The sequence below is a fragment of the Centruroides vittatus genome, unplaced genomic scaffold (assembly GCF_030686945.1).
Source record: "Centruroides vittatus isolate TY-2023 unplaced genomic scaffold, ASM3068694v2 contig_2682, whole genome shotgun sequence".
Lineage (NCBI taxonomy): Eukaryota > Metazoa > Arthropoda > Arachnida > Scorpiones > Buthidae > Centruroides > Centruroides vittatus.
In genome coordinates this window covers 558,029-581,302 of record NW_027121707.1, presented here as the reverse complement: position 1 = coordinate 581,302, position 23,274 = coordinate 558,029, and the positions used below count along the sequence as shown (strand labels likewise).

At 34.6% G+C, this 23,274-nt stretch overlaps 1 protein-coding gene across 1 annotated transcript in view; it reads left to right on the top strand.

Annotated features, from left to right (window-relative positions):
- S1P (membrane-bound transcription factor site-1 protease) overlaps positions 1-23,274 on the top strand; it is a 59,501-nt gene that overhangs the window by 7,041 nt on the left and 29,186 nt on the right. The window contains exons 3-9 of the mRNA XM_067266167.1: positions 10,482-10,633; positions 10,748-10,856; positions 12,867-12,982; positions 17,854-17,971; positions 18,345-18,455; positions 22,668-22,777; positions 23,044-23,160. Coding sequence (XP_067122268.1) covers positions 10,482-10,633; positions 10,748-10,856; positions 12,867-12,982; positions 17,854-17,971; positions 18,345-18,455; positions 22,668-22,777; positions 23,044-23,160 — 833 coding nt within the window. The remainder of the gene's footprint in view (positions 1-10,481; positions 10,634-10,747; positions 10,857-12,866; positions 12,983-17,853; positions 17,972-18,344; positions 18,456-22,667; positions 22,778-23,043; positions 23,161-23,274) is intronic.

Sequence of the window (23,274 nt, the reverse complement as noted above, 5' to 3'; positions counted from 1 at the left end):
TAAAGTTTTTGACTCCAGAATCTCCCTTATGTGCCACAGGTTTGCCACCCAGTTTATTAGATGCTGTTATATCGATCTCTCCCGCTGTTCCGACAGATTGAGAGTTTTTGAATCCTTCAGGATTATCTTGGCATATTGCAGTGAATATCAACGTTCTATATAATCCTGTAACAATTAACATCCAGTTTCTTCTGTTTCTAATTATATTATTTTTATATGTACTAATTCAGGATTTTGTTAGTCTCTGAATAATGTCAATATTATGCTTAATAATTTTCATGCTTGAATGAAAACAAAAGTAGATATCGTTAGATGGAACTATGGCCTTATATCAAGGAAATTATTCGAAGCTTTTGAATGAATATATTTGATGTAAAATAGAAGCAAAATTTTAAAATTACTTTATTGCATTGCTGTAATATGTAAGTTACTTAACACATATTGTAAAACATTTAAATATTTGTGTTTAGATGTAAATTTTGATTCTCATAAAAAATTCTTGATGTAAAAAAGTTATTCCATTTAATTGCTTACCCAAATATTTGCAGATATTCTGAAAATGTTTATGATTTAATTAATTCCAATTACAGTAGACCCCCCCTATAACACGGTAGATACATTCCGTGTTGTACGAGTCACTTAAATACATGAGCCACTCACAGCCCGGCACGTGTGCGGTTTAGGGCTACGGCTGTTTGAAAGGTTTTCTTCCATAAAATTAATCGATTCTAGACTAATTTGACTCAACATTTCCAAATGATGTATAATTTTTTGGGAATAATCCATATAAACTATGCTATAAACAAAAAGTTGTAGGATTACTTATCTAATGTGCACCGTTCGACGATGCCATTGCTTAAGCTTGTTTTCGTCGTGGAGCGGCTCGTCGAATGGCGGGCGCGTGTTTCTCGATAAGTTATTTTTCAGCGTAAAATTTGCCGAACTTTGGAAACATCATTAATATAAATATGATTTTTATGGCCGTTAAATAATAAGTGGTTTTTTTAGTAGGTCTGCTGCTCGTTTAAACTCAACAGTTTGTGCAATGTCTGCTATTGGTCCAGATTCGACCAATGCTGTCGCAACACGAGTCGGCAATGACGTTTTACTGTGTTATATGAGTCTCTTTTAGCATGTTGTATGAACACAATTGCAATTTTTATGCCATGTTATACGAATCCGTGTTATATGAACTCGTGTTATAGGGTGGTCTACTGTATATCTTTTTGCTGAATTTACATCAAAGTGTATTGTATATGTCACAGAAAGTTTGAAGTAAAATTAAATATTGAATTATTGATAGAAATGTTTATTTCTTTTATTAAAATGTTCAAAACAAATCAAGCTGTGATTGTAATAAAATATCACTATATACAATATATGTGAACATTAGAGATGATACTTTTTATGAACAAGAAGAATACATTTAGAACAAAATAATTAAAAGAAGTAAACTGCTATTATTGATTGAGATATTTCGTGTGTTGACATAATGGCTGAATTTTTTAGGATAAAATAAAACATTAGAAGTGCATTAAGTGTATAAATCAATTACGTCAAATATAAATACTTGTTTAAATGCAGAGTATGTTTACTGCATTTGAACAAAACACTTAGAACAAAACAAATTTGCATGCTTTTGGATTTTCTTTACATTAAATCCCTCGAATATCCAATATCACCTCCTAAGCCTTTTAAATTTCGGTACTGCATACGAAAATTAACAACTAACTAACGTTTTCGATCGCCTCCGCGATCTTCGTCAGGTTTTATCGACGGTTTTGAAAAAGAATGCAAAAGGAATTATTTCAAAATTCAAACGATCGAATCTCTCCCGCGTGCAATAATTGCGAATGATCTAACAAGCAATTAATCTCCCTGATACCATCATACAAATGTCTCTGTCCATCCATACCGGAATACTACACTATCCTGAGATGCTACCAATGCGGGTGCATTTCGGATACATACCGCCACGCATATGATAATACGTTGCCATCCTTGAAATTAATACATTTCCCCGATTTTGACGCCTTGTAAATCTCAAGGGTCTCCAAGGCCCTGATGCGGTCCGTGTCGAATGACGTTTTAACGAGGCTGGTTTTATCAAAATCCGCCTTTATCTCGGGGTCGGTGGCGTACGTCGACAGGGCGGTGGTGTGTCTTTTTTTGGCAACGTCATATTTGTGTTCCGAGATCCTTCTTTGAACGGACCTCTTGGTAGACCCGATGTATATTAGGTCCCTTTGGGACCTGTGATCCCTTATCGGGACACTATATACCCCTGGTGCTCTTAGAAAATCCGGTCTATCTTTGGCGTTCCTGAGTAGCGAATAGATCGATTGGGTTCTTGAGTACGCCAACTTGGTGCCCTTCTTCCGCGCTATTTCCTTGTATATGTCCTGCATACCTCTGTTGTACTGGACCACCGTGCGCCGGTTCGGCCCCGAATTGGACCTATCCCGTGTCACCGAAGCGCCAAGTGCCGTGTTTGTATTACAAAAGTTACGCGCTAATCTACGGACGAGGTCACGTTTATAACCATGGTTAGCGGCTATGTCTTCTATGTGTCGCAGCTCTGTGAGCGTGTCCTCCCATTTAGAATTATGAGTGTACGCCCTCCTAACTAACGCCCTGAACGCCGCAATCTTATATGGATACGGGTCTTCAGACCCAGCAGGTATGTACATAGGTAGGTAGTCGGGCTTGTAATACACCCGCGTTTCAATACTGTTTACCTTGAGTTGAATGGCGACGTCTAAAAAGTGCACATCGGTGCCCGATAGTTGATCTAGTTTAAGCGTTAGCCCATACGGGTTGTCGTTAACACTGCGCAGAAAATCATGGACGTTCGGCTTGTTCTTCCATATGACCATCACGTCATCCACATACCTACGATATAAAATAATATCGTGTGTAAACCTGTGAATGACATCTCTCTCTAACTGCCGTAAAACCAACTCACACAGGTCGCCCGAAATTGGGCTCCCCATGGGGACCCCCCTTTTCTGTAAATACGTGGCGTTGTCGAACCTAAACAGCGAATTGTAGCACACCAGGTGTGCGAGCTCAAGTACGTGTTTGCGGTGTGCTGGTAGGCTATACTTGGTTAGTAGGACGTCCCTAAGGGCGCAAAAGCAAGGTTGGAGTTTAATGGAAGGATATAGAGCCTGAAAATCCAATACCGTGATGTGAGTGTTCTCTGTAACCTGTGTACGCTTCAATTCATCGACCAACTCTCTGGAGTTCTTCACTGTTAAGGGATAATCTTGGAGATGTCCGGCCAATATGCGGTGCAACTCGGTTTCTAGCAACTTCGTAGGGGCTCTAGCCTTATCCAAAATAGGTCTGAGCGCAGGCGTAGGCTTGTGCGTTTTCGCGAAAGCGAAAAGCCTGGGTGTATCCGGCGACGCCACCACCGCCCTGCTTAATCCCTGCGCCTTCGCCAAGGGTGTGCCCGTGAATCGCACAACCCGTGCATGCAACTTGTCTACGTAGTTATCCGCGACCTGCTCACTGTCCGTATCCACGATGTATTGCATCAACATGGCTTTATATGTCACTTCCTTGAGCAGAAGCGCAGTGGTCTGTTCTTATCCGCGGTGAGTGGCGTCGCCGGATACACCCAGGCTTTTCGCTTTCGCGAAAACGCACAAGCCTACGCCTGCGCTCAGACCTATTTTGGATAAGGCTAGAGCCCCTACGAAGTTGCTAGAAACCGAGTTGCACCGCATATTGGCCGGACATCTCCAAGATTATCCCTTAACAGTGAAGAACTCCAGAGAGTTGGTCGATGAATTGAGGCGTACACAGGTTACAGAGAACACTCACATCACGGTATTGGATTTTCAGGCTCTATATCCTTCCATTAAACTCCAACCTTGCTTTTGCGCCCTTAGGGACGTCCTACTAACCAAGTATAGCCTACCAGCACACCGCAAACACGTACTTGAGCTCGCACACCTGGTGTGCTACAATTCGCTGTTTAGGTTCGACAACGCCACGTATTTACAGAAAAGGGGGGTCCCCATGGGGAGCCCAATTTCGGGCGACCTGTGTGAGTTGGTTTTACGGCAGTTAGAGAGAGATGTCATTCACAGGTTTACACACGATATTATTTTATATCGTAGGTATGTGGATGACGTGATGGTCATATGGAAGAACAAGCCGAACGTCCATGATTTTCTGCGCAGTGTTAACGACAACCCGTATGGGCTAACGCTTAAACTAGATCAACTATCGGGCACCGATGTGCACTTTTTAGACGTCGCCATTCAACTCAAGGTAAACAGTATTGAAACGCGGGTGTATTACAAGCCCGACTACCTACCTATGTACATACCTGCTGGGTCTGAAGACCCGTATCCATATAAGATTGCGGCGTTCAGGGCGTTAGTTAGGAGGGCGTACACTCATAATTCTAAATGGGAGGACACGCTCACAGAGCTGCGACACATAGAAGACATAGCCGCTAACCATGGTTATAAACGTGACCTCGTCCGTAGATTAGCGCGTAACTTCTGTAATACAAACACGGCACTTGGCGCTTCGGTGACACGGGATAGGTCCAATTCGGGGCCGAACCGGCGCACGGTGGTCCAGTACAACAGAGGTATGCAGGACATATACAAGGAAATAGCGCGGAAGAAGGGCACCAAGTTGGCGTACTCAAGAACCCAATCGATCTATTCGCTACTCAGGAACGCCAAAGATAGACCGGATTTTCTAAGAGCACCAGGGGTATATAGTGTCCCGATAAGGGATCACAGGTCCCAAAGGGACCTAATATACATCGGGTCTACCAAGAGGTCCGTTCAAAGAAGGATCTCGGAACACAAATATGACGTTGCCAAAAAAAGACACACCACCGCCCTGTCGACGTACGCCACCGACCCCGAGATAAAGGCGGATTTTGATAAAACCAGCCTCGTTAAAACGTCATTCGACACGGACCGCATCAGGGCCTTGGAGACCCTTGAGATTTACAAGGCGTCAAAATCGGGGAAATGTATTAATTTCAAGGATGGCAACGTATTATCATATGCGTGGCGGTATGTATCCGAAATGCACCCGCATTGGTAGCATCTCAGGATAGTGTAGTATTCCGGTATGGATGGACAGAGACATTTGTATGATGGTATCAGGGAGATTAATTGCTTGTTAGATCATTCGCAATTATTGCACGCGGGAGAGATTCGATCGTTTGAATTTTGAAATAATTCCTTTTGCATTCTTTTTCAAAACCGTCGATAAAACCTGACGAAGATCGCGGAGGCGATCGAAAACGTTAGTTAGTTGTTAATTTTCGTATGCAGTACCGAAATTTAAAAGGCTTAGGAGGTGATATTGGATATTGGAGTAACGGTATGAGGATTGTTTTCTATCCCTCGAATATGGACTTATAGAAAAACTTAGGCATGGGGAAAATATTCGAATTGTGTCAAATTTGATCCTCCGTGCTTTTTGCAAATCTTGATGTTTTGAGACACATTGAACCAAAAAAAGTAAAAAGAAAGGGGAGGAAATTGTTTATACAGGGTGGGCAGAATGGATGGACGTTTATTAAAAAATCGCAACTTCTGTAATTGTTACTACAAAAGATATTTGTTGGAAGATGTGAGTTTGTATTGAAATAGCATTTTGCAGAATCAAGTGTGGAAAACATCTCCCATATGGTGTCCGTTATCAGTGGTGCATTTCTGGAGGCATTTTTAGAAGTCGGCATCCACTCTTTCTAACGTTGCTCTGTGCATAATCTCCATGCTTCACCTGTTGCACGACAGCCAATTTTCAGGGGTGGAAATAGGTCTAAATACAGAATACCTCATACTGAATGATAACTGATGCCAAGTTCATGAGAAAGCTTTTGAGCAGATCGATGAAGACTACGCAGCAAGGCTGGTCTGACATTCTCCACATTTTCAGAGGTACGTGACATTCGTGATCCTCCTGGCAGTCTTTTGTTCGTGAGTGTACCTTGTGTATGAATGCTTTAACCCAACGTAGGATGGTGTTACGAATGGAAACAGCTTTGTTTCTGTGGATAGTGAAATGACAACGAAACTCGCGTTGAATTGATGTGATAGACTCGTTATTCTTGAGGAAACAGTCGTATGCAAACATGCAGCATTCTATCATCTACAGCTCCATGCCTTCAACTAAAAAGACAATGCTAAGACCTCACTACCTTTCGTTCCACCTGCCAAACATCTGTCACTTCTCTTGGTGGCGAGTTCTAGCCATTTCAAAAAGTCTGCCCCACCCTGTATATGTGTAGGTTTCTATTTTATTTAATATCTTAGGATAGAGATAAAGATTAAGGAAAGAAATTTGGCACGGTAACTTGTATATAAGGGGCATTGATGCTATAAAATTTTGGTGGTTAAAGTTCGAGGGCATCTTACAATTAACAGAACCATAAATAATAATTTGGCATATAATCAAGTCATACATCAGAATTAAAAGAATCTTGATTCCTTGTTTAATCAGATATATAAGATGATAATAGAAATAAAAAACAAACAGAAATTTTTTGTGTATTAATTCATTTCTGAAAACGTTGAATCTCTCCTTTTGGAAGACAAAAGTTTGTACGTTACATTTTGTAATGGAACCAGAACTTCTGTAAAGTACTTAATTTTAGTATCTTAGGAAACCGACTATAATTACGGTCGGTGAAACTTCCGTTAACCTAACGGGTACTTTACGCGGATTCGAGATTAGTTTGCCAGGCCTGGGCTTTTAAGCGTGCACCGAAAGATTAGTAATAATAACGACAAATATCAAGTCAGATCAAAAGTTCAAATATATTTAATTAGCAACTAGAACGTACTACGTACAAATGCCAATAAGCCAAACAAAATTTGTTAACGAAAATCAACAAGTCAACCCGACAATAAACTTAGCTACTTAGCTTAACTTAATAGTAATTCCCCTTTGAATTTTGACAAATCAAATACTTAGAAACTATGAACAAAATTTCTTACTAATTAAACGTCTATCCGTCACCTCACTATACGAAGAAACTATTTCCTCAATCCTTTCGATATCGTCAAATCGTCAATCGAACTCCTCTTTAACACCTTGGATCGTCCAATTATCAATCTGGACTTCTGTCAGAAAATACTTCGCTTTCGAATTAACCTCGCTCTCAACGTTGCCTCGATTTGGAATTCACCTCGGTTTGGAAATCACCTCGCCTTCTTCGGTTAACGTACGGGTTTTATACTGTGAGGTGACGTCACACTTGAGCTGGGTTACTCCTCTTATTTACATACTTAGTTGCTAACATTAACTTTCTATTCTGGCAGCTTTAAGTTTCCGACAAAGCTTATAAACCGTTTACAAAATATTTATCATAATTTTCTGGGATGTTTAAGACGGTTTATCAAGTATTTCTCTACTAGTGATTGTGGGGACTCCCCTCCATTTTTTTTCTGCGGACTGTTACTTCCGCCGGGCAGCGCAAGTGCGCAAGATGTTTCCTATGGCGCTTATTTCTCCGTGAGTTGTTTTATCTTCATTTTTCATTACTAACAAGAGAGTGGTGGGGAACCTTCGTCCTAAATAAACAAACCCCAAACAAAAGATAATAAAACGGAAATAATAATAAAATAAAAATAACGTTCGGACTCAGTTCCTTACACTTCAAAATGGACAACATATTCTATGGTCAATAACAAATTATTTACTTGTCATCGCATTTTAATTCCTTTGCTATTGTGAGATCGGGGTCGTGAGACTTCGCTCACTATGCAGGATGGTTTATAAGGGTGACTGAGAAATTGTTAAATTTTCGGTATACGTTAGTCCTGACACCAGTTAGAATAATTGTTTTACTTCAGGTTCTAACTCACGATAAAAGGAGTAATTTAAACGTGATCGGAGTGGCTAAATCTAAGTGGTATATCTGAGTTGCGGGAGGGGGTTTCGATCCAACAGTGGAACTGAAGCTAGACACTTAGACTTAATTTGATAATACACTATTTATTTATATACTGTATAATACATGAATAACGATAATACAAAAAAATAAAGTTTTCATTTGACAATCTAATACTTGATTCCCTTAAATCTAACCTGAGACAGAGTGCTTAGTGTTATGGTGAAATGTAATACTCGTTTCTTCTATTTTCTTCTGTTGTTGATGGAACTGGCCGTATTTGGTGGGAAACTCCCTTTTGTTCAGGCACCAACTTCTTGGAAGTTACGGTTCCAATTCCAGCTCGGTACTCGGCATTGGTGTCAATCCCATTTATAGGACATTCGTCTGATCAATCACTTGGGGCTATTCAAGTCATCTGAGGAGAATTAAGGGGACTGGGAAGTCTGATAATTTTAAGTATGCTACAATATATAAAATTAAATAATAACAGAAGCTTAAAGGGAGTAATTCTGTTGAATTATGATAAAAATTTGTATTTAAAAAGATATTTAAGTTTTAAAAAACACTAAGACGGATTGAAGCTAAAATTGTGTGTAGTGCCATTCGTTATGAGATTTTATTAAAAGTCCATTTTAATATTATTAATTGTTATAAAAAAGGCAAAAGGCTTAATTTTGAGGGTAGAGATGAGTTTTAAAAACATTGTAAGTGCCAGTAACCAGTAAAATTTTCATTAACTCCAATCACACTCAAGATATGATCCTGAAATGAAAATAATCCTGTCAAGTGTCAGAATTTTTGGTTTATAAACACGTGAAATGTAATGCAAAATAGGTGCGTGCATGCATATATACACACAGAATTCCGTAAGGAGATTTTTTAAGTTCTTGGGCTCATTAAGTGTCAAAACATCGAGAAATACAAAATATATTGAGGGATTAAAATTTGACCTATCACAGTACTCATCCTATATTATATTCTATAACAGCAGGGAAAGTAAAATACATAAGTTGTAACAATAACAGATACTGATTCAATACGGATAAGTTTATATTGACATATTGGATTGGTTCATTTTACAAGCCAATACTCCAATCTTTTTGTAAAACTAACCTATGACAGAGCATCTTTTCTGCAAATGATTCACCTCTGGCTATATGATGTGAAGTTGTCACCTTTGACAGGCGAAAACTTGGTAGAGGACGCTGTTTAATGATAAATGCGCAACTATCGGTGATATTGCCAGGGTAATTTATTGTCAGATTTTGTGATATTTCAAGCAATTTGGCAATTAATTTTGTTCAATCTGGCAATTTTTCTATACTATTTAAATTTATTGAGGGTATGGATCTGAAATGAGCTCATAAATTGATTTGTAAACTTTTATTTCTTTGTATTTGAATTTAAATGGCTAGTAAACAAAGCGAATATTCTCTGAACTAATGAGCTTTCAGGTTTTCATTTATTACTAATACGTGTAGAGTATGTATAAAAGCAAGGATCAGATTGGATCGGTTGGAAAATTAATGATATCAGATTGGTAGAATTCAGTATTGTATCATTTGTAATTAAAATTCTGTAAGTAAAAATAATTTTATCTTGAAAAATTGAATTACAGTAGATCCCCATAACACGGTAGATACGTTCCGTGTTATATGAATCCGTGTTGTACGAGTCACATAAATACATGAGCCAATCACAGCTCGGCACGTGTTCAGTTTAGGGGCTACGGCTGTTTGAAAGGTTTTATTCCATAAAATTAATCGATTCTAGACTAATTTGACTCAACATTTCCAAATCACGTATAATTTTTTGGGAATAATCCATATAAACTATGCTATAGACAAAAAATTGTAGGATTACTTACCGAGTGCGCACCGTTCGACGACGCCATTGCTTAAGCTTGTTTTTGTTGCGGAGCGGCTTGTCAAACAGTGGGCGCAAGTTTCCCGATCAGCGAATTTTTTGCAGAAAAATAACTTAACTTTGGCGACATCATTAATAAAAATATATTTTTTATGGTCGTTGAGTAATAAATGTTTTTTAGTAGGTCCACTGCTCATTTAAACTCAACGGTTTGTACAATATCTGCTATTGGTCCAGATTCGACTAATCCTGTCACGACACGAGTTGGCGATGACATTTTACCATGTTATACGAGTCTCTTTTAGCGTGTTATACAAACACAATTGCAATTTTTTTGTTGTATTATACAAATTTGTGTTATTTGAACCCGTGTTATAGGGGGGTCTACTGTATTTCAGATGATATATTTGTCATTTTCACTTTTATCTATAAAAGAAAAAAAATATATTTATTAATGTTTATAGAATGTTTAAATCTGATTTATATATTAACACTAATGACCATGTAAAAAACTCTTTGGGTCAATTCAGTCGTTTTTCTATATTCCACCAGAGACTGACAATAGACAACACAAAGATAAGACATAAATCTTCTTTAAAATGACTGACAAGATATTGCTAAACACTCAATGCCGACCTTTCTTTGTATGGCCATTACAATGTTAATATGTAAATAATCCTGGGATAAAATATAACCGATTTATATAATTTTAATTTTTTTGTGTGTTTAGAATATATTGTGACTTTTAATGGATATTATACACCTGAGGCTCGTCACAAATTCATCTCGGCAGCTTTGAAAAATTCGGATGTTTTATTTTGGAAAATTATACCTAGAAACAACGTAGCGAACGTATATCCAAGTGATTTTGATTTAATACAGGTGAGACGATGAAAGGAATTTCGTATCTTTTTAATATATCTTTCGATATCTACGTTAAATATAAAATTCTTAAATAAATTATATTTTAAATTTTGATTTATTCTTTTATTTCAGTTAAATAGCACAAGTACATCCAATGGAATCGAAGCCCTCAAATCGCATCCTTGTATAAAACAAGTTTCACCTCAACATATAATAAATCGAATGCTCAATTTTGTAAATGGTAGGTTATAACCGAATGCTTTTTTATACGGATTAGATATCGTTTATGCTTATTAATTAGCTGTTTGTTGTTAAGTATCACAAAACTGCTGAAACAATATTGTTTGACGTGCGTATTCCAGTAAAAATATGTCATAACATCACAATACAGTAAGTCCTCTACTTACGAACGTAATCAGTTTGTAGTGGTCGTTCGCAAGTCGAAAAGTTCGTAACTCGAAAAGACGACGTTTGGCGCAAAAACTCAAATACAACTTGTTTTTACAATTATGTAATGTTTAGGCTACTTGAATAATGTTGAATTAAGATTGTTAAAGGGAAGTATAAATTCAAATCAATCACATGTACAGTACATTATTTATTAAAATACTCATTTAAAACAACTACAAATGTACATATGTATGTACTGTAAATGTTTTAATGTAAAACTTCAAAAATAAACTTGACTATACATAAAAAATAACTGACTGCACTTTAACCTGCCATCTGTCGGCTTTGTTCGTAACTTCGAAAGTTCGTAATGCCTGTATTATTAAAATTATGCAATATATACTCAGTCAAATGATCGCCGTAATTAATCGGGGTATAAATTTACTATTATTAATGATTACATATTAAGTAATTTGGTATTAGAGATAGACGTTAGGCACCATTTCTTATCTAAATAATTATAATTATTATTAATTTAGATAAGAGATGTCTTCGGGAAGTTTATTATATAGAATATATATCTCGTTTCCCAGTTGAGTGAATGTCGTCGACTGCCAGTTGAGGAATGCTACATTAAAGAGTACATTTAAAAATCAGTTGATTTTATATCAAATTGATAATGAATTGGGAATTATCAAAAATTAGATGAGAATGGAATATAATATGTATTGATTCCAATAAATTACATAGCAAAACAATTCAATGGAGTGTGTAGTAATTAAATCTTAATTACTTTATCTTATAATTTGTAACGTGTATATCCATTTAATCAGGCTGGAAACATAAAGGAAGAAGTCTCTGACTCTAGGTCTTACAAAATATTAAAGAAAGATCCCGATCTTCTCATTTGAATTCTTGAATTTCTCTTCAAATTTTGCAATTCTATTTTTTGAACTTCAAAATGAAACTACAAATTATTTGAAAAATTTATGATGTAAACCCAATGATATTTTAAAAGATATTCTTAGTTTTAAGGTAAACATTTTATTTTTTCGACTCCCTAATTTTATCAGACTTCATTAAATATTAAATTTAAAGTTGGGGATTCTATATCGATGAATGTATTTGAAGTTTTTAATACTTCATATCTAATTCAATACAACATTCTTGATTATATTCAAACACCACTTCAAACTGGAACACGTTCGTAACATTTTAATATGTGTGCGTTTTTAAATAATTATAGCTTTATTAAAGCAGATGATCACAGAATTATTGGACTACGATAAGATGTAATTCAGGAAATTGTCTGGCTTTAATCAAGAATTGTTTATGGCTTCATACTTTCCAGTTCGAATACTCAATAATACTTGCAGACAATTTAGTTAAAAATATATTATCCACATGCAAATCTTTTTGGATAAACTTCAAAAAAAGCTATCATTTATACAAAAAAAAAAAAAACTGCTTTAATTTCAAAGAAGAGAAGAAAGAACAAAGTACAAAACGCTTAAAATATATAAAAGTCATGGGACATCACATGCAAAGTTAATTAGAAAATGGGCATCTTCCGCTAATTGACCAAACTTACGATGATAATAGAATTGCTTCCATTCCATTCCACAAATAAAACAATTAGAGACGTATGAAATAACAATGTTAAATAACGTGTGGAGTAGAAAGTACCGGTACATAAGCAGCACTTAATGGACACTAGAAATTCATCCCAAACGTGAAATAGATTTTCTTTTAATTTAATTTATCCGTTTTAATTAATTAATTAAATTTATTATCTGTTGTTTTCAAACACTTTGACAGGTTCGACGAAATATGTGTAATAATTTTATTGAAATTATTTCAGAAAATAACTCTTTTAATGAAGATTTTGACTGTGATGAAACATATAATGGATTGCATTTTGGTGAAGATACCTGGTATTCCTCAAGATCATTTCTAAAGCAAAACAGATATTCATTAGTAAGATTAGATTACGATTTTTTAATTATTATATATATATATGTATATACTGTACATATACAGTCGAATCGCGATAAGTCGACACCCGGATAACTCGACACCCTCGGTTAAGTAGTCGGTTTTCTGTGGTCCCGGCCGACTTACATAGGCATTAATGTTAAAAAACTCCAGTTTACTCGACATCGTTTAACTTGACACCACTGGATAAGTCGACATACTTTTGCTGTTCCACACTCCGATAAGTCGACACCCCCTCCTGAAAAAATGAATTTGCTCCACACGTGTGGTGTGAATTCATTTTTTTCAGGAGGGGGAGTCGATTTATTTATTAATTTATAATTAATATATTTAATAATATTATTAATATATATACATATTAGTAAAAATGCCTTAACATTTTATGTATTTTTATGTATAAAATAATAACAGATAAACAAAGAGAAAATATACAATCTACATCAACGTCATACCAGAATCCAATTTTGCATTTTCTCATGCCAGAGGCATTAAGAATCCTTAGACGTTGCTTGCCAACAAGTGACAATTGCAAAGATGATGTTTTCAAGGCATTCACGTTCGTTGAAAAAGAAAGTCGAGATAGTTAAATGCTCAAAACAAACAACACTACACGAATTTTTCAGTTTATCATCTACAGAATAATTGTAAATATAGAACACAATGTTTTGTAAATCTATGTTACTGTATAAAGCACTACTGTATTTTATTAATTGTAGTTTCGTGGTTTTTTCCAACTTCACTTTAGTCGACACATCGGATAACTCACACATTTTCACTTCCCCTTGGGGTGTCGACTTATGCGGAGTCGACTGTATATATGTAGAGATGATTATTATTATTTATATACGTATTACATTACGTATAAATTTCAAATTATTATACCGGAAGCTTATAAAGTCGTTATTTATTGCAGAGAGATTAAAGCATTTACTGTTAAATTACAGTAATATAGAAGAAATACATTTACCGAAAATTTAAGAATAACATTTAACAATTTGATGATTAAATTTTGTCAAATTAAACTATTCACATGTGTGATGCAGTGCAAATCAACATAGGTTCTTGCCAAAGCATTTTATACTGCATTTATTTTAACTCCAAAATGAAGTTCAGATAGTTAATTTATCGTTAACAGATACCGAGTTTTCGAAAATACAAAATGATTTTCATATTGTCTTGACGTTAGGACCTAGTCTATGAAGTTTTCTTTCTAATCACACTGTTTCTTTCTTTGAATATTGTGTATCCTTGCTCATACGTCTTTACGAATTCTGTAATAAAAAATCAATAAAAAATCATTTCTTTACTGAAACAGATAGGAATTTTATAAATAAATGTATTGTATTTTATAAATGTATTTGAAAATAATTAAAATTAATAGCATAATTGTTTAATTACGTAATTAAAGGTTCAAAATGTCTGCGAAATTGGATGCACTCTTTGTTTAATTATTAGAAATTTAAAAATATCGGCACTCGATTAATAGAGTGTTGATATTAATGTAGCATTTTAAAATTATTAAAATATTTTAACTTTATTTTAAAAAGATTATTAAACAAATTATACTTTTAGCATAATTTCAATTACATTAAACACAAATAAACTTCATGATTTGAAGTTAAATTCAAAAACTTCTCACTTACTACAAAAATGTCTTTTTAGAATAAAGAATTTAATATAATTAAGATTATTTAATTAAATAAAATGGTTATCAGTTATTATGAAATTTTAATTATAACTGTCTCGTATGAAGGACTTACTTGTCATTTATTTTCTTATATCATCATACAGTTGACTCCGCATCAGTTGACACCCAGATAACTCGACACTCGTCGGTTACGTAGTTAGTTTTTTTGTGGTCCCGGCCAACTTACATAGACATTAATGTTATCAACCTTAAAAAACTCGGTTTACTCGACATCGTTTAATTCGTCACCACTGGATAAATCAACATACTTTTTCTGTTTCACACTTTTTAGAATTCTGATAAGTCGACTCCCCTCCTGAAAAACGAGTTCACACCACACAGCTTATTGTACGGTGTGAACTCATTTTTTCAGGAGGGGCGTCGACTTATCAGACATCTAAAAAGTGTGAAACAGAAAAAGTATGTTGATTTATCCAGTGGTGACGAGTTAAACCATGTCGAGTAAACAGAGTTTTTTAACATTAATAACATTATTGCCTATGTAAGTCGGCCGGGACCACAGAAAGCTCACTAATTAACCTATGGTGTCAAGTTATCCGGGTGTCGACTTATGCAGAGTCGACTGTAGTATGATTATGTGAGAAACTTTAGATACAAATCATTTCAGTAGCTGTTGTGGTTTTTATGAGATTAATGTGTGATTAAGGTTATTCTTCACTTCGCAACTGGGTGCAAGTTTGATAGATTAGCATCAATAATCAAACTTGATCGATCAATATCAATCAAAACTTGATTGACGTGAGTCTCAAAAACTCTTTACAAGGGGAGAGAAAGATAAATTTAATAACTAAACATCACAAGTTTTACTTTCTTAAACCAAGTAAAAGGTACAGTCAACTATTTACATAATAAATCTAAGTAACATACTTTTAGTCTCTATCTTTCAGTCTTATAAAACAAACCAATAATAGAAACTGTATATAGTTTCCAATATATGAATGCCGATTCCTTAAACTTAAAAGCAATTACATAATCATTATTCATTACATAAGATAATAATTAATTGCTTTTAAGTAGTAATTAAGTACAAATATATATCACTATTATTAGTGATATTTGTACTTTTAATATAATCTATGTCAAAATCCTGTCCTAACAAAGAGTTTTTTAATACCACTTAGTCTTATACAAGATAAAAACTACTGTTTCACAACTTTTTCAAACATATTTCCACAAAAAACATAAGGTGAGAAGTCTGTAATTAGCAAATGTCTTCCATTAAAAATCAGTCCAAACTTACTAATTCTCATTTGTACAATCAAACACTTCGTGGGAAAACTTAGCCGAGACAATAAGTAAGACTAGGCCGACAAGTAAACAGTTCTACATCTACTTTCCATGTAATTTATATCTTGGTTCCAAACTTGATCATGATACCTTTGAAGGATATCTGGAAAGCTGTCCTAAGACAAGTATTGATGCCTACTACCTTTCATACATAATATTGGAAAATCTAACCCAATAAAGAAGTTTTTTAAACTTGTTTTCCAGTTTAAAAGGTTTTTCCTCGGCTCCTTTTAATCAATTAAATAAAATTTGTTATGGATTAATTTCCTTATGTCGTCTTCCGGCGATATCGGTAATTGGCTCCAAAACTTTAAAATTCCTTTGACGAGACTTATTGCCTCGAGGCCTAGTTCTGAATATGGAATCCGTGTACTGATTGATCTATTTTAAAAAGTTTCCTTAAGTACCATACTTGGATGTTCTCAGTTTCTTCCAGAAATTTGATACCCCAAATGGAGAACAGATAATAGACAGCGGAAAGTAACAAGGATTCAAAGAATTTAAAGTTATCTTTTAGCGTTTGTTGTCTTAATTTTGAATCGAAGACTCAACAATTGGAAATTTTCTGTTTAGATTTAGTAAAATATCCTTTTCTGTCTTTCCAAAAAATCATTATCTCTGTTTATTTTTAATTTATTTCACTGCAATAATTAATAAGTTTAATTTATGCTGTAGAGTGACTTGGAATCTGCTAATATTATCACATCATCTGCATACAAAAGGATGTCTACTTCAACATCTGGAGGAAGCAAAAATTTCGAATACGATTCATCAATAAAACACTCGGAGATCGTTAACGAAAAGACTAGAGGGCTAAGAGGATTTAAAGACTGTTTTATCAAGGAAAAATGAAAAACTACACACACAAAAATGATTTGTGTGCATATTATACAACGATTTTTCTGTATCTACTAACCATTCATAATACTTCATTACATTTATACTGCATGCTGTACAAGAGATTTCCACATGCAATAAACAAATTGCCTTTTCACGTACTTTGCATTTGTATTTTGTTAGTAGCTTTTTATTTAATAGTGCTACATTACAATTGTTACATTCTTTATCCTCATTTTTATGTTCCCGGCTGCTGTATATAACAAAGTATGAGGATTGGCCAGAAAAAGGACTACCGGGATTTTTACATTTTTTGGACTCGGGACCTTGAAACGTTGAGAAACTTCTTGATGTTTTACCTCTCGGTAGTAGCCTTGTCACCTCACCAATTGATCAGCCCAATTTTCTCAATTCTGTTTAATAATCAATATTGAATACTATTTATAATTTATTGATTTATCAATATATTTTATTAAAATACAAGGCGAGGATTGTTTCTTACCGGAACTCTACTACCGCTATATGTCGACGACGTAATCATTTTGTCGCTAGTTTCTTACGGACCTTTTTGATCAAGGTGCATTTGGCCTACTGGCTCTATCTGTGCAATAACAGTTTCTTCCTATACAAATTTGTTTTTATCTTATTAGCAAGGTTGAGGCCAAAGTTTTAAATACGAAAACGTTATGTCAGACGTTCGGCACCGCTTTCTCGTAAGCCTAGAAGTCTGACAATTGAAGAACTTTTAAGATGATAAACATTATTGAAATATTTATATTTAAAAAACAATTCTTGTGTTTTTTAGGTTCATCTTATATAAAATCAATTTAATAGCCAATTATAAATTTAAATGGCTGTATTATTTTTGGGCTATAATATAGTAATCCAGCAATTTTGATTTATAAACGGTTGCATCATACGTGTTTTAAGATTACAAGAAAGAACATTTGCTGTTTACATATTATTTCTTACCTCTCACAAAAAATTATGTAATTATATATTATTTTCAATAAACTTAAAGGGAATGGACATTTGGCAAAGGGCGAAAAGGCATTTGAGTAGAAAACTGTTACGTGCCGCTCCCCGTCAGATCACTCACATTTTACAAGCCGACGCTCTCTGGACCATGGGCATCACAGGTAATCGGATCTTTTAACTCTTGTTACGTTAATTAACAATATGTACTATTTTCAGCCTCTTTAGTTAGGCCATCCTCGGGTAAATTCGATTCAAATCGCATTGGATTTTAGAATGCTAAAGAAATTGACTTTTATGCTTTAAATTTATTTGAGTCCGACAGTGTTCCACTTTATAATGGACCATTTCTCCGTAGCGAACGTAGCCCGAGGACGGCCTACCGAAAGAGTTCGAAATGTTTGCTTAATTAAAAATCTGCCAGAAAGTATGTGTAAATTGTTAATTATTTTCAAATTGAATCTTTTTACGTTATGCAAAATATATACCCATTCTAATCGTTACAAAAATTAATTTAGTTAATATTTAAAATTCTAGGAACGGGCGTAAAAGTGGCCGTATTCGATACCGGACTTGCTAAAAGCCATCCGCACTTTAAGAAAATAAAAGAAAGAACTAATTGGACGAACGAAAAAACTTTGGATGATGGTAAAATTAAAATTTTTATCTTTACGAAATTTAAATTGCATTAATATACTGCCAAATAGTACAGAACTGCCACTTCAGTTTCTGTGCACACTGTATTTTGTAATGCAGTCAATCCTTGAATTATGAATCGGTTCTGTTCCTAAGTCTGTCTTTAAGTTGAATTTGTAGTTAAGTCGGTATTTACACACTAACCATATATCAGCAAGTCAAATGCTTGTCTTAGTATATATTTTAATTTTCTGTGCATAAAAATGCTTATAAACCACTTTCAAATACACTAAAATATCTTACACATTAATACAGTACATGATAATAAAGTGGGTTTTATAGCAGTTTGTTTTTATGCGCAAGTTGTCTGTAAGGTGGGTGTTTATAAGTTGGAAACTGCTATTAAGAAAGCACTCCACTATAGTCTGTGTGGCGAAAGAGTAACATGAGTCGGTCTCTGAGCGGGAAGGGTCTACGTCGGACGATAAAGGAATAAAAGGAAATATCCGAAAGTTGATGTGGATCCGATCTCTTTTTGATTTTTACATTCTTAAAACGTTTTTGTACTATATTTATCATAAATAATTTTAATTTCTTTACAAATTTTATTACTGTGATCCGTGTGTCGACTCCCACGTGTCTTCTTCCGGGTCCTTCATCCGACATAGACTCTTCCCACTCGGACTGACTCGTGTCTACTCTTTGGGCCGTAGTGCCGAATGTCGGTTCGGTTAATTAAACTTTAGTGGATGTTTTAATGAAAGTAAATATTACAAGTGATTTTTTTTTTTTTTTTTTATGATACAATATGATTTTTTCAAAAAATTAGCAGTAAATATAAGATAAATTTCGTATGAAGATAGCAATATCTCTTGATATGATTATTGATGACTCTGAATGGGGGTGTCGTTCTGACTGTTTTTGTCAATCTTTGCTGTAATAATACAGTAGAAGCTGCATATTTTTTGCATTTTTTATTTGAGCGTGCCACATACAGTATTTGGAATTGGGTATTTGTAGCCGTTTTTTTATATTTGCAAAGCTAAAATTTGCTTAATAACAAACAAAGGGATAATTAAATTATTTTTAATGCTTTTATGATTAATGTCTTCTAATGCAATTTGCACTGCTGACTGTTAGACTATTTCAATGTATACTACTGTATAGTTTCACAAGTTATTTTAGCGCACATTCTTATGCAGTTAGTAAACATTATGTTTGTGTAAACAGTTAGGTCAGTCAGTAAACATAGTTACTTGCTCTTTCATCATTAATGAATTGCATATATACAGTGGGTGGCCAAATTATTATACTCAAACAAAAATTCGTCACTATCTGTGAAAGTGGTGGCTGTAATTAATTTATTATTGGAAGAATGTTATTGTTTTTTAATTTACTGATTAGCCACTATATCTGGCAACCTATTCATTAGTGTGGTAACACACAACTGTTTTTTTTTTCAAAATGGCGGCCACTAGTGTCAGTGCATGTCAAAAATTTTACTGTGCTGGCCTTGTGAGAAGTCTTCGAAAAAAATCTTGGCTTCAGTGTTATCGACTTATTATTCGGTAAGTATTGGATTTTTTACATTTAGGATTATTCTAATACTTGATCAATACATTGTGGTCATGTTTTAGTTAGTTTATTTATTTTTGGGGGGTTGTTGACTGACCTAACCTAAAAATGTTTATTAACAGATATGGGGAAGTGTGCTGGCCTCTCACCAAGGAGAAAAGCACGGATTTCGACAATGTTATGGCGTTGTCAATATAACTAATGTCAAATTGCTGATTTGTGTGATGTATCACAGTCCAGTGTGCGTAATATCAAGCAAAAACTGGACGCCGAAATACCGATCAAGGCGGATCGAGTCAGTAAATGCAGTCGAAAACGCATTACAACACCTCGAACTGAGCAAAAAATACGTCACATTACACTTGAAAACTGCCGAAAGCTTCGGCTCATTATAAAAAAAAATTCTTAATTTAAAACAGAGCACAAATATCGGAACGGACTCTCAGGCGAAGATTTGTAGAGATGGGACTGAAATGTTGTCGACCACTAAAAATCCAAAACTCACTCCTGCCATGAAGGCCAAACGTCTGGCCTGGACCAAGGAGCATCGACACTGGACACAGGAAGACTGGAGCAAGGTTTTCATAACCCTAATACAAGAATACACATGTTTAGAGTATTTTTCTTTATAAATTTATACAAAAACAATTTCTTGCAGGTTTGTTTCTCGGACGAGTCGTCAATACAGATTCTTCAAGACAAAACCGAGTTTGTTCTGCATGAAAAATTCAATGAAGACTGCATTGTGGAACTAGTAAAGCATTCTGCTTCAGTAATGATATGGTCTGTCATCAGCAGCAAAGGGACTGGAAGGCTGTATATTGTCCAAGGAACTGTGTCAGGATCAGTATAAGAAAGTTCTGGAGGAAAAACTGATCCCACAGACAGCAGAATCGTTCCCTAATAGGAATTTTATATTCATGCATGACTCTGCACCCTGTCATCAAGCCAAATCTATCATAGAATACCTAAAAACAATCAGATTAACACCCTGGACTGGCCAGGAAACTCGCCTGATTTGAATCCTTTAGAAAATGTGTGGGCGGTCCTGAAAACTGAAATTTCAAGGGATAAAATTATAACAAACAAAAGAGAACTGATTGAGAATATCATTAGAGTATGGCACAACACTCCAAAACTCCAAGAAGTAGCCATATCATGCATTGAAAGCATACCACACCCCATTCAAGCCATCATAGAAGCTAAGGGCAGAGTAACCAAATACTGAATAATATGTATTTCTCTTTGAATACACTATTCAACCTATGTTTACTTTTTATTCCTAAATACACTTACTAGTATTAAAACGATATATAATAACTTTAAAAACTATAGAACTATTGAATTTCATAACTTAAACTGACAAAATACAAAGAAATAGTTTTGAGTATAATAATTTGGCCACCCACTGTAAATTCTAAATTAAAATTATCACGAGATGGCACCTAACCACCCACCTCTAGTCAAATTATTTTACATTATGTAATTACACAGAAGAGTTATTCTTCTTTCTTTCTACGAAGCATGCTGCAATATGAACAATTCTCCCAATTCTAAAAGAAGAAAGCATGATTGTGATGGACCCGCGGTTACGAGGGAGTCTATTTTCCATTTGGAAAGTCAAATTCTTCAGACCGGAGGTTAATTCGTAATCTGAGGGATGTGTTTTACGATGCAGTAAAGTTTCTCAATGTTTTCAGTTTCCATATTGGCGGCAATTTTGATGAATGTAACTCCCCGAATATGGAGCTTGTATTATAATCATAATTGGTTAATTAAAATACTACCTTTTTGAAATCATAAAATACTGGATTATTTTTGTTAGTTAACTAGCATTTAACGATTTGATTATGATACAGGCTTGGTTGTTTATATGAATATTAGGTTTAAATTAATAATAACTAAATTAATTAACCACTTAATTAACTGGAATATGCTAATAATACACAACCAAAACCGACATACAAAAAAAATAGTTTGAATGTTGGATTACATGCATCAAAGGACATGCTACAGCAGCAAACACATACACCACTACCAACTCGCTACCAAGGCTCTAGCAGCATACACAGCAAAAGATAATACTTAAGCTCAGCTTGACCGAGCATGCATCTTCCGTCACACTACATTAACAATTGGGTCCAGGTCTAGTACTTAGAAAAATTAGAAATTGTTTAGCTGGAAGAAAAGCCTCCACTGACTTCAAAGAAGTGGACTCCTTCCCTTTTGCATGGAAGTTTCACACTGCTTAATTTTCTCCTATGTCACTAGGTGCCATCTCACGTAAGGTATTCTTCAATCAATGACGCATCCTAATTTTTAAAACTATCTTCTGTCGTGTTTGCTCTATTTTAGAACTAACACGACTCGACAATGACAGTTTGTTTGTTTCTGCATTGTATGCTGCCTTTGAAACTGTAGCCTTCATTATCATTGTTTTTTAAATTTGTCATATGATAATATCTTGATGATTTAACTCAGAGACTAGGCCTATATATGTAGTACACAAGTGATTAAATTTTGGATTTTATAAAATTAAATTGCTCGTAATTGTTATAAATGAAGCTAACATTCCCGGTTTGAACATTGAATTTATTACATAAATTCTGCTTTAGTAATTTATTTTTTTAAAATAACAACTTGTTACAGGATTAGGCCACGGGACGTTTGTAGCTGGAGTGATAGCAAGTAATAAGGAATGTGTTGGATTTGCACCAGATGCCGAACTTCATATATACAGAGTGTTCACTAATAATCAGGTATTTAATATTGATAATTCTGTGTATATCGGGTTGCAGTTTTGTAATTGCAATTATGTAAATTTCGACCGTTATCCGTTTGTATCTTTTGTTCCTTAATCTCAAGAATATGTCGTGTTCGTTATCCTGATTGGTTGTGCGTTATTAATTCTTAATGTTTACTTAGTATAAAACAATAATTTACTACTAAATAAGAGAATTATTAAAATTATTTACATATCAATGTATAAAATAAATTTCACTCTAATTTTTTATTTCGACGAAAGGTTTCATACACATCATGGTTTCTGGATGCTTTTAATTATGCAATATTGAAAAAGATAAATGTTTTAAATCTCAGTATCGGAGGACCTGATTTCATGGATCATCCATTTGTTGATAAGGTAAATTTATATTACTTTTTAAGACATTTGAATCATTTCTTGTCTATTGAAATTTTGTAATTTATGCATGCACACCCACACGCGCACAAATTCTGCTTGTTAGGCTCTCAAATA